The 12,238-nt window shown below is 41.6% G+C and overlaps 2 protein-coding genes across 2 annotated transcripts in view; both read right to left on the reverse strand.

The window, feature by feature from the left end:
- The window catches only part of ndufaf8 (NADH:ubiquinone oxidoreductase complex assembly factor 8), a 161,099-nt gene that overhangs the window by 44,906 nt on the left and 103,955 nt on the right, over window positions 1–12,238 (reverse strand). The window lies entirely within an intron of this gene.
- bahcc1b (BAH domain and coiled-coil containing 1b) overlaps window positions 5,071–12,238 on the reverse strand; it is a 54,913-nt gene continuing 47,745 nt past the window's right edge. The window contains exons 23-27 of the mRNA XM_079334098.1: window positions 12,105–12,221; window positions 11,861–11,998; window positions 9,319–10,739; window positions 8,250–8,486; window positions 5,071–7,734 (exon numbers count right to left, since the gene is read on the reverse strand). Of these exons, the coding sequence (XP_079190224.1) occupies window positions 7,525–7,734; window positions 8,250–8,486; window positions 9,319–10,739; window positions 11,861–11,998; window positions 12,105–12,221 (2,123 nt within the window). The 3' untranslated portion in view covers window positions 5,071–7,524. The remainder of the gene's footprint in view (window positions 7,735–8,249; window positions 8,487–9,318; window positions 10,740–11,860; window positions 11,999–12,104; window positions 12,222–12,238) is intronic.

The raw sequence follows: 12,238 nt of genomic DNA on the forward strand, positions 1-12,238 counted from the left end.
CGAACACACACACACACACGAACACACACACAGGTTTCAAACCTGCAGCCATTGCTTACACCAGTAAAAACATACCTGGAAATTCCTCTCACAGCTTCCTAACACACACACACACACACACACACACACACACACACACACACTGCCTCTTTTTCTCATACAAACCTTTTTGTACACACATTTCGCTGAGTCAATGCAGATAACAAAAGAGCAAAATATAAGCAGGATTTCCCCGCCTGTCTTGATTTGTGGTGTGTGATATATATGAAGCTTAACTGTTCCATTGATTGTGTGCTATACATTCCTGGTGTGTGTGTGTATGTGTGTGTGTGTGTGTGTGTTCAGCTCTGCTCACTCAGCGTGGCGTGCTAATCTCTCAGGATTGCTGTCAGTTGATGAATCGTCACTTGCACAGACTGAGTGGAGCAGTCTTCAGCTTTAGGGACTATAGGCAGAAAAAAATGTAAAATACACACTTGTCTTTTCTGGATAAATCATTCTTTGTGTTTTCAATATGAGCTTTCAAGATGATAAAAACGGCTCTACTGAGGCTACTTTTGGTGCAGAGATTGCTATGTTAACCAATTATTTCCCAAATTGTTTATTAATATTCTGCCATTTATTGCCATGGTAACTCGGTCTTGACATTAGCTCTGCTCAAATTGGACATGGCTTCCCTTGTGATTTGTAATAATTGCAGAGATTGTCTGTTTTTGTAATTGCTGGGCATGCACATAGAGTATGAAGCAAATAAAATAAATTGCAAATTACCTTCCGTGTTTTCTTATCACTTGAGTTAATCAGGTAAGATAAGTATTCTGCTTCTGTAATCACAGTTTTTCTTTTCTTGAAAAAAAGAAGACTTTCCATACATTTTTTTGGCCAAAAATAAATGAGCATATAGGCACTCTATAGATTAGATTTTGAATATAGATGCATGGGGGGCATGGATAGCAATTTAAAAAAGAAGCTTCATCAGAAAGGATAGAAATGTAGGCCCTGCCTGTGTTCTGTGATGCAAAAACAAAAAGGATGTCATCTTTTCATCTCAATCTGAAAAAAAAGCAAATTGTCATCTTTCCTAAAATGTCCAACTTTTCCTTTAATCATCAAAGCAGATTTATTTTATGAATACAGACTTGTGTCTTTTAAAATACTTGTTTACAGCAACATTTGATTTAGCTCTTATAAATGTCAATGTAAAGAGGGGAGGCCATGGTGAAGTACTCATTAAATGTGAAATATGTTTGTGAAAATCTGATGAAATGTAAGGAAAGGCAATCTGACTGTCTGCACCAATGTTGCATCAATTCACATTTAAAGTGGTGAAATCAGCAAATCAGCATGGGAGAGATAAACCCTCAGACACCATCTCACTGTTGAGGCTTCACATTCATTTATGCTACATATTACAACCAGTCAGGTGTACAATTACAGCTCTTTTGATGACTTGCAGGGGAGCTGACAACAAATCAAGAGGAAAGAACATATAGGCTATGTGTCTCTGTGTTTGTATGTGTGTGTGTGTCTGTGTGTCTGTGTATGAGTGTGACTGCCAAGCTTGTACACTCTACCCAGTGACAGCAGGGAAACAGATATGTACAGTTTATTTATATGAAACCACCGGTGCAAACTCCCCCTTAAAAACGCACGCATACACACATATAAAAATTCCAGGTGGCATCTCGATCACATCATAAATATCACACTCACACATTCCCACCCGACAGCGATGAGGGGACTTGTCTCCGGTTGCTGTGTCCACTAAGACTTTACAGGATGTTTGACCTCCTCTGACCGACGGAGAAGTCCACCTCGAGCCAGATGACACTCCTCCAGTATTCCAAATATCAAATACCAGCATGAGCGATAACCACCGCAACTGCTCTGAGTAATGTCCAACCGTGTGTGTGTGTGTATGTGTGTGTGTGTGTGTATGTGGTGTGTGTGTGTGTGTGTGTGTGTGTGTGTGTGTGTGTGTGTGTGTGTGTGTGTGTATGTGTGTGAGAGAGAGACAAGATAGTGGTTTTCCTGTATTAAAGAGAGTTAAAATCATCATGTTGATTTTCCTGTTAGCAGCTTATGGAGCGAGTTTGACCCCAGATGACCCTGAGTGAGCGTTAAGTATGAAACACAACTCACCTCCTGCTCCTCCACTGCATCCCTTCTCCTCCTTTTCCCCATTTTCTTCCTCACTGTTTGCCTTCTTTTGCCCCCTTCTTTTTTTTTTCTTTTTTTTTAATTCCATGGCATCTCTTCATAACCTCAGTTAAAAAACATACATAAAATGAAATTGTAGATCATAAAATGCTTCTTTTTTTTGCATAAATATTGTGTTTACAATACTGTGGAAGTGCAATAACTCTGACTTTTGAAGCAGTACTTGATTTATTGAAAATATTAAGTGGAATTATTTATTGCAATCATTTAGATAAAGATTTTTTTGCTTTTTAGCATTAAACATATTTTGCATATCCTTTAAGCTAACAAATCAAAGACAGGCCAATAGAAGTCCATAGAAATGTATAAAAGTGAAACATTTTTCCCAGACAAAACAAGTACATGTGATAAAAGATAGAACAGGAAAATAAGTAAATATTGGGGCTCAGCACAGTTGCAGCTTGTTTGAAAAGTAGTTATATGCAATTATCTATTTTCAAAGTCGTGTCTTGGAGCTATCATTACCTGATAAAGCCTACAATTAAATAAAACATAAAAGGCAGGTATTTTTCCCTCTGTTGGATCCAAAAGCCAAATACAAAACACATCCGAAAGAAACCTTTTCTCTTGAAGGACATCATATTGTTCATTATGGATGTCTATATTGGGGCCTCCGTAGCTAAGCTGACATGCCGCTGCAAACATTTTCAAATGATCAATCATCTTTGGAAAAGTAATCTAAAAAAATTAAGATGGTTTCTGCTTTCTTCCTCCCCCTCATGATTGAATCAAGACAAACATTGGGAAATTAGAGAAAACAGTGAGAACAGTTGAGGTTTGTTGGTGTTGTAATGTTAGAGCACATGTAGATGATTTCCACACTAACAATTCATGATTAATGTGAACTCGCCATCTGTTACCACAGAATATGTTGCACAACAATGACTCACATTAACTATATGGACATCCACAATTTTACACACACACACACACACACACACACACATAGTAAGCTGGATCTGGACGGAGAGCTCATAGATCCTCATATAAACGATGAATGAGGTGAGAGAGAAGACCAGCTGATCTCCTTACTCCCTTTCTAAGCGACCTGAATACACACACACACACACACACACACACAAACCTGGACAACTCACAAATCTACATACACATCCTGCTGCAGCTGACAGCCATACATTAACTTCAGTGACGGGTTCCAGCTATATCTAAATGGAGGGCTTTCTCTGGATTGAATCCCCCAAACACACACAACCTCAGTCACACTGATATGCAAGCCCACCCACATTCACATACAATCTATGTCTGTTATCAATTTACCCGTTTTAAGTATTTATTTAGTAATGGTATTTTTTTAAGAACACATTTTCAATGCTACATTTCTTTGCACCCCCCCCCCCCCCCCCCCCCCCCCCCCCCCCCCCCCCCCCCACACACACACACACACACACACACTAATCTGCTTGCGGCATGTTTGCTCTTAAGATGTGAAAGCCCGCTCTCATTAACCCAGAGGGCACCCCTAGCTTCCCATTGTGCGCCTATCTCCCACAGCATTCTGGGTAAAGTAGTTTAACAATGTCAGCCTGATAAACCCAATGCAAACGTGCTGATAAGCTGTCGAAGAGTGCACTTAGTGTGTGTGTTTTGAAGGCGGTGGTTGATTGAGGAGCCAATGAGGAGGATGTATAAGGCCAACAGTGGGAACGTGTGTGTGTGTGTGTGTGTGTGTGTGTGTGTTTTCATCTATGTGAACCTAATATGTTAAACTTCCAAACTAGCTAAACTCACAGTACAAAAGAAAGGCAAACACACACACACACACACACACACACACACACACACACACACACACACACACACACACACACACACACACACACACACACACACACACACACACACACACACACACACACACACACACACACACACACACACACACACACACACACACACACACACACACAAAGAGCCTTAATGTTAACGTTTGTGATTTTAAACTATGGATAAGGACCATTAGCTGACTTATTCAAGGATAATGTGAGTCACCTTTTCCTGCATTGACAAGTAAAGCCGGGAGAGATAGGCTACACACACTGGAAAGATAAAGAAACAGCAGCACAGGAGAGACTGACATGAAATAACAAAGCGAAGAGTAAAATTAAGTTTATGGTCGACATTTAGTTTAAGGAAATGCTGCGCTCGAGCCGTCTTTGCAGGTTTCCACGAGGCAAAGCGCTATAATTTGAGGTCAAAAGGTAACTCCATCATCACTTTCATGTTGCAATAAGCCGAGTCACAAAGGCTCCGGTTACAGTGCGATAAAAAGGTGTGAATATTTCACAGGAGGCCTTAAATAAAAGGCTGCACATTTCTGCACTTTGTCCCAGAAGGTACACACCCTGTCCAGTTTAAACTCGTGTCCTTCCCAGCACAGATACACACATCTGTACTAACTTGTTAAAAGTATAGACTGAAGTGTCATTCAGGAGCATGAAAAGGACATTGTAAGCTGCATTTTGTTCACACTCATCTACAAACTTTGGATTTGAAACCTTTGCAGGTCGAAAGCTGATATCCTGGCTTTGTTCTCTAAATGGTGCAGTTCCGTCTTTATCATTCTGAATACCTGACCCACCTGCACAGCCAGAGGAGACTATCGCGCTCGTCCTCTTCCATGAAACATCGCTAGATACAATTTCCTTTTCTCTGGTCATTCTATTAGCTTCATATACTGTTTCAACTTGCTTCCTTCTGTCTTCTGTTGTTTTCTTCCTCCACGCTTTCTTCTCCTTTTTCCTCTATCACATAAATGATCGGCTTTGATAAACACGGTGATATTGAGAAAACTCACACCCAGCAGGAAAGAAAAAGGAAAGGTAGTTTTTTGTAAGAATCTTTTTTTTTAATAAAACACAAAAAGGCAATAAAATTAAGATAAATATTTGTTTCCTTTTATACACGAGGAAATATTTAAGTCATATTTCCAAAAGAATGACTGAATTTACACAATATATTTTAGTAGGCTATCTCAACCGCACAAAGCAGGTTCCAGTGGGTCTTAAAAAACACAATGATGTTGCTTCTTTCAAAATGTGATGGCCAGAACTGAATCCAGTGTTTCCTTGAAGAAAATACAGCTTTGAAATAAAAATAAAAAATAATTAAAGACCCATTAAAGTGATATTTTAAAATTGAGTTTCACATTAGATTCCATTTAAAGCTTTTGCTTCGCAGTGTAACAGCAACATGGTAGTTGAAAGTCAGTCAATGTCTAGAAAAAGAAAAATTGCATTAATGATCTTCCCCCTGTACATCCTATACAATGACAACAAACAGTCATCCCAGGCTTGCATAAACAGTAAGACAATGGTAAAAACAAGTGAACATAAAACACACAGAGACAGTTTTTGGCAAAGCAGGAATAAAAGTGACAAGAAGCATAATTTGTGATTTGATCCTTATCTTGTTTTTTTGTCTCTCAACATTGTCCCATTGATTGGCCCTGATTGTCCTTCACAGTCACGTGATGCCATTCTGGTTGCCATAGAGACCTCAAGTGCATCAGCTGGGTGGTGTACAGACAATGTTGCTGCAACATGTCTTAGAGGCTGTCATAGCAACGCTGGATGAACACGAGCAGACAACAAGAGGAGCTCTAGCTAAAATACCTCAATGATTGCAGGGGTCCCGGATTCAGATTTGATTGAATGTTTTTAAGTCTTTCTAATAAAATTGTTTTCTTCTGATGCAATGAAGCGTAAACTTACAGGTGCTTTGGTATTTTTGATGCCAGATAAATATCTACATTTTATATAGGAATACAGGCTAAAGTAGATAAAGAACTAGATTCTTTTAGGATCATAGAACAGCAGAAACTCAGTTTCTTTTCCAGTATTTTGTTAATAAGAAAATGCTCCCAACAGGAAACGCACATTCGAAACCCCACAGAGAAAAAAGGATTTGGAAACATGTTTAAAAAGAGCTTTTTTCTGATTTCGTTTTGAAAAACTTCCTTTTTACATATCTACACTTTACCTTAAGCAGACTTTATAGCCTTTACGTCTTCACATGAGTTTGACCCTAAATCCAAACCTGTGATCCTGTTCAGTGCAGTAAGTGAGAAAAAACCGACCCACTTCCTCCCTCTGCCAGACCCTCCCAACCCCACCCACACCCACTCTAAAAAAATCTAAATAAAATAATCTTTTCTTCAAAAAAATCAACAAAAAACAAATATATATGTATACTATTTACAAAATGTTATATTACACAAAATGCTGTACACACAACCCACACTTTTCCATTCAAACCAACATGCTCGCAGCACTCTAACAATCCATGTACATGTGTCTTCCCACCTTAGAGGGGGGATACAAAAGCGAGAGGTATTGACGTGTATGGCTTTACAGGTGATGAAGTCGTTTTGTATTTTGCACGTTGAGCACTGCACAGATTAATACTCAGAGACAAACTGATGGTGTGTCATGACGTCATCTATGCTTGATGAGCACAGATCCACCTGTGTATTAACATGCATACAGTTCAAACACACACTAAAGCACTATTTACTTAGAGCTCATTAAATGCTGAAGAGGTTAATAGCAGCCACTCTGCACACACACACACACACACACACACACACACACACACACACACACACACACACACACACACACACACACACACACACACACACACACACACACACACACACACACACACACACACACACACACACACATACAAACAAAGTTCGAACTACAGTGTTTTTTTGGTCCTGTTGGGATCTCCCAATCACGTTTTCTTCATCAAGCTACCAGTATAAGACCATTTCAACCATCCAAACCAGTGTGGTTTACTTGAACTCTCTCCTTCACAGTCTCACTTGCTCTCTGATACAGTCTTTGTTTCAGAAAGTCAAGTATGCCACCCTGCCCCCATAGCATATCCATGTGACTGTATTCCAAAGTGCTACTGTCCTTGGGTTTCTGTTCTTTTGACGCAGTAATCTTGTCTCAGTGACTAGATACTCCTTTTTTTTTCAGCCACAAAGAGGGCTATAGACTCTAGTTGTGACAGGGAGCCTTCGTCCATATCTGATTAACAGCCTAAATCTGACATGGATCATACTTTTCTCCAGAACAAACCAGACTCCTTTAAGTGCCAGTACTGTCAGGCTTTATCCAGGGGCTAGCCCCTTCTCTGATACGGGACGGATCAATGCGCAGAGCTCAAACTCTTTGTCTTGGTTTCCTTCTGTCCCATGTCCTGTTCTGATGGACCGTGAGTCGAATTCAGAGTCCAGGTAAATATCTGGGTTTCTCTTTCCGGCTTGTGAAGCTAGGAAACAATTGCCATGCCGTCTGCACTGATCAGCTGGCCAGTTGTTGGTTCGTAGGTACCAGCCAGGTAGAACAGGTCGTTAGCTGTGTTGCCAGGCTGACGCTCATGCATCAGGTGATCATACTCAGTCCGGCTGAGTACCTGGCAGCGATGGGAGATGGTCTGAACGTCGTTCTCATCCTCGTGGCTCGACTGATACAAGGCGTTCTAGAGAGAGAGTCAGAGGCAAATCTAATTATCATGTGTTAACAGAAAAAAAGGTCGGTGGTAATATTTAGATTTTTCTGGCAGTATCTTAGGTGCAGTTTCACTCCCACACACATACTTCTTTATCATGCTTTAACTTGAATTTTTTTTGTCATTTGAGTTTCTGCAAACATTGATCGTATATATTTGCATCAGCTGTGATTAATGGATGTTGCTACTCATTCAAACAGAGCTCTTTTTGTATGGACTCCAAACAAGCAATTATTGCTGTTGCCAAATTTGCAAAATGCACGACTTTCTGTGGAGTTGTGACTTTTTCCCGAGAAAAGTCCACCTTAGATTGAGTATTCAGAAGAGAAAATGGTTCGGTTACATGAACTAAGTGGAGATTTAACCATTCATATGAGATGGGATTGGGGAATAAAAGGAAGCAAAGTGGTGATAAATTTCAATGAAAATGTCACGGACTGTTTGGCCAGTTCTCACTTCAGAAATTATTCCTGCACTGGCTTTACCTTGCCGTCGCGGTGTCGTTTCCCGAGGCGAGTCTCCTCTGGGTGGTAGAACCACTTGACCCTGACCACCATGCTGGAGCTCCACGACTCCCAAAGGCTCTCAACTCTGCCCACATAGGGCAGCTGAGGCCGGCCGGGTGACAGGAACACAGCACAGTCCCCGACACGCACCGTCTCCTTGCCCCGCACGATGGCCTTGTAGAAAAGCTTGCGGGCTTTACCCTTTAGACCTCTCCTCTGTCGGGTAGAGAGAATAAAAGAGGAACTCTCATTTATTCAAGGAGGAGGATTTATTTACCCACCAGCCCCATTAAAAAAAATAAAAGTTATATTTTGTTCTGCTTAAACATATTTACCAAAGAATATCAAGATTTAAGTGTCCTCCCAAGACAAAGAACGGCCTCTTAACAAAAGCTGAATGTGAGAGGTTCAGATTTGTATCCTTCGCCTCAACACATTCTAAATCTGACATAGGCAATACTATAAATATAATGTCTGATACAGTAACAATATCTTAGGTTACATATTACATTACTACATATTTCGATTTGTTCAGGCATGTGCAAACCAAAGAGTTAGCTTCTTTGGAAGTGTGACGTCTTAGCCTAAATTTACAGTCGTGTTAACAACACACAACGTTGTAAAATGTAGGCTGAGATTGGATAAAAAGAAGCCTAGTGACTTGATAATAAATGGCAGTAACTTAATCAGTCACGAACCACACCAAGTAAACCTGATTGTGTTGAAAATGTAAACAAAGTCTGAGGAAGGCCAAGAGGAAAAGAGGGATTATGTTGTTTAATTTCCCTGACAACAACCACCTGTTGCTCACTTCAGTAGTGAGCTTAATTAGGATATTGATGCCTATGACAACAATACCTTCACAATAAATACAAAAACAACAACACAATCTGATGTAGTCAGGATTTCAATGCAATATGTTTAAGTTAGGAATATGATCACTAACAGTTGCTTCCAAGTTCTGCAGTGCAGCAGGGGAAAGCTATGAGATTATTTAGCATTTAAATACAGTCAAGAATATGTAAAAACACAGGCTTAAGTATCCTACCTGCGTTGGGTTGCCTGACCATCTCCAGAGCTGTCTTCCAGCCAGATGGGGAGCCATGTTGGGCAGCGGCTCAGGTGAAGTCATCCGCTGCCTCTTAGCTGATGCTGAGTCTTTAGAGGCAGGTTTTAGCTGCTGGCTCACAGGACTGCTTTGTCTCTGATGATGGCTGTTAGGATTTGCTTCTTTCCTCTTCAGTTGGGTCTTAGCTGTGCTGCTGTTTGCCAGCATACTTCCTTTTGACATGAACTCCTTCCTCTCTTCTCCTCTGTCAGTCCTCACTTTTGACGCTGAGACAGCCACGCTGGCTTTGGCCACAAAGCCTTGAGTCGGGGCAACGGCAGAGGGAGGAGAGTTGGAGGTGGTAGGATCAGAGCTCAGGTGGTCCGAGGATGTCATGCTCTGCCTTTGCTTCTGTTTGTCCTGCTGAAGCAGAGCGCGGCGCAGTAGCACGGATGAGGACTCTTCATCAGAGGAGTATGACGAATCATTGTCTGAAGAGCAAACGGAGGAGGAGGAGATGGAGCCGGAGGAGGAAGAAGAGGAGGATGATGAGGAGAAGCAGACAGAGAGTCGAGAGAGAAAGCGGCCACCACGATGGGACGTGCCTGCAGCACTTCCTCTACGTGCTTCGGCCTCTTGGCCATCATCCTCATCTTCCTCATCAAGCTCAGAGTAGGAGCTGGGGCAGTCACTTGGGTATTCCAAACTGTAATCTCCACCTTGGGCACTGACACCTGATGACAGAAGATCTTTCCTCAGAATAGGCTCAGAGTAGGCTGTCGTGTTTTCTCTTTCCCCTCCACCTTTCTTCCCATCCTTTACCAGCTGGCCAGGTTGGATATATCTCAGTGGTGCGTCTGTGGAGTTTAAATACTTACTTCCTCTTACTCCACTCCCACCAAGTCGAAGCAGAGCCTTCCCATTTTTTGTTTTTGGAGAGGTCACTCCTTCATGGTCAAGCTTAACCAGGAAGTGTTTCCGGTCTCGTTCACTCACTGATTTCCTGCTACCAGCTGCCGGTGAGACAGCTGAGGGGCAAGCAGAGGACAAGGAGTCCCGAAGCCCCGCAGAGGCAACTGTATTGGCTGGGTGTCCCGCTCCAGAGCCTCCAAATGTCGAGTAGCCGTTGGCAATGCTGCTGAAAGAGTCACATTCAAAAGGGGAGCCAAATATGCCTTTGATAGGCATTGGAGGTGCAAAATGATGGTAGGCAGGACGATGAAAGAATCCTAAGTCCCGTTCTCGTATCCTCTTCTGGGTTTTTCGGGACGTGCCGTTGAAGAGGAAGAAATCAACTGGAGGCCTCTTCCTAGGCACTGACCAGTTCAACAAGGAAGTGTTGCCTTTGGTTACAGTGTTTGTTACTGACGTCGGCGTGCTGACAGTCTTAGGCACTGAGTGGATCTTCTTCGGTCTACCAACTGAAAAGGGAACCAGAAACAAAGAGGTGTTATATTCAATATCAACTGACGAGTCGAAAGAGCAGACTGAGATTAATTGTGGAACAAAAAGCTGCAGGGAAACGTAACACTTTTATCTTCTTGATCTTCACCAAGCCAGATCAGTTTCAACATATTCATTACTCAAACTACAACACCAAACCTGGTAGACCTGTCTCTGCCTCCAGCTTTATTGTCACTCTGAGTTTTTCATGTATGTTGCTGAGAAGCACAAAGTACACTGACGACAACATAAAGTCATGATTAATGTGGAAATACGTCGGCTAAATGAAAGGCCGCAAACGGGTCATTTAAATTTACGAGTCTTACGGTTTATTTACTTTAACTATGCTCTGTTTTGACTCAGGGGCATCTGTTTATTGGTTGACAGTTGGATCTGTAAATGAGCTTTTGTTTGGGAGATTTTACTGTGGCCTTCAGGGCTGTGTGCGAGTCATGTTACGAGTGAGACAAAACCTTTCAACAATATCAGTCAAAGACACTATAAAAGTTTATTACACTGATGCGTGGGACAGTGTCTGCAACTTTGTTTGTTAAAATTGCGTTTCAACTGTCACAATGGTGAGGGAGCTCAACCGTCCCATTATCATGGAAGGTCAAGTGGGAACATTTTTAAAGGACCGCCATCATACTTCAAATCACCACTTTCAGTTTCTGCCTCCAGGAAAACATTTTACAATTTCCTGATTGAAGGAAGATATAAATACATATATAAACGGTTTCTCTCAGTTGCTATGAGATTTTGTTATTAGTAAGGAAACTTAAAAATTGGCAAACTACAAGTGGCCCCTTATGTTACTGATGAACACTCCTTCAATGATCCTCATCGGAAACCTGGTCCCCTCATTTATCAGTTTTCTATTACATATTGGGTGTTAATCATGTTCAATAAAAATATGCCACCTCGTGTTAATGTGCAAGTAAAATTTGTCATAACTCAAAAGATGTTTGTGCAATGATAAAAGATTCTCATAACAGGGAAATGTTTGCAAAAGGTTTTGTTGGAGAAGTGAAAGATCAACTATGAGTTAAAGGATTTCCAGTGCTGCGCACACTCCTGCATTTATGCCTGTCTGCCTCACCTGGTCTTTTCTCTTGGAGCCTTCCTGCCGGATCCCCATTGGCTGGCTTCTCTGTGGGTGCGTCTTTCTTCTCCTGGGTAGAGCTTCGACAAGCCCGGCGACCAGGTGAGATAAGAAGGGCAGGAGAGGGTTCAGCACCTGACAGAGACAAAACATCAAATATTGGGATAGTCTTTCATTCATTCTTTCATCCAACAGTCTTTTTATCTTTCTTTCCTGTCGACTTTTTTTAAGCCACACTCACAGTGTATTTGGTACCCTGGAGGGAGAAGTCTGATATTTGCAAGGGAAATACGTCCTCTGTCTCCATCATCAAACTCCACCATCATACTGCCCTCTTTCTCCTCCTCACCTGAGCCGCCTATAGCAAAACATAAA

This window comes from Symphodus melops, assembly GCF_947650265.1.
Source record: "Symphodus melops genome assembly, chromosome: 21".
NCBI classification, from domain to species: domain Eukaryota; kingdom Metazoa; phylum Chordata; class Actinopteri; order Labriformes; family Labridae; genus Symphodus; species Symphodus melops.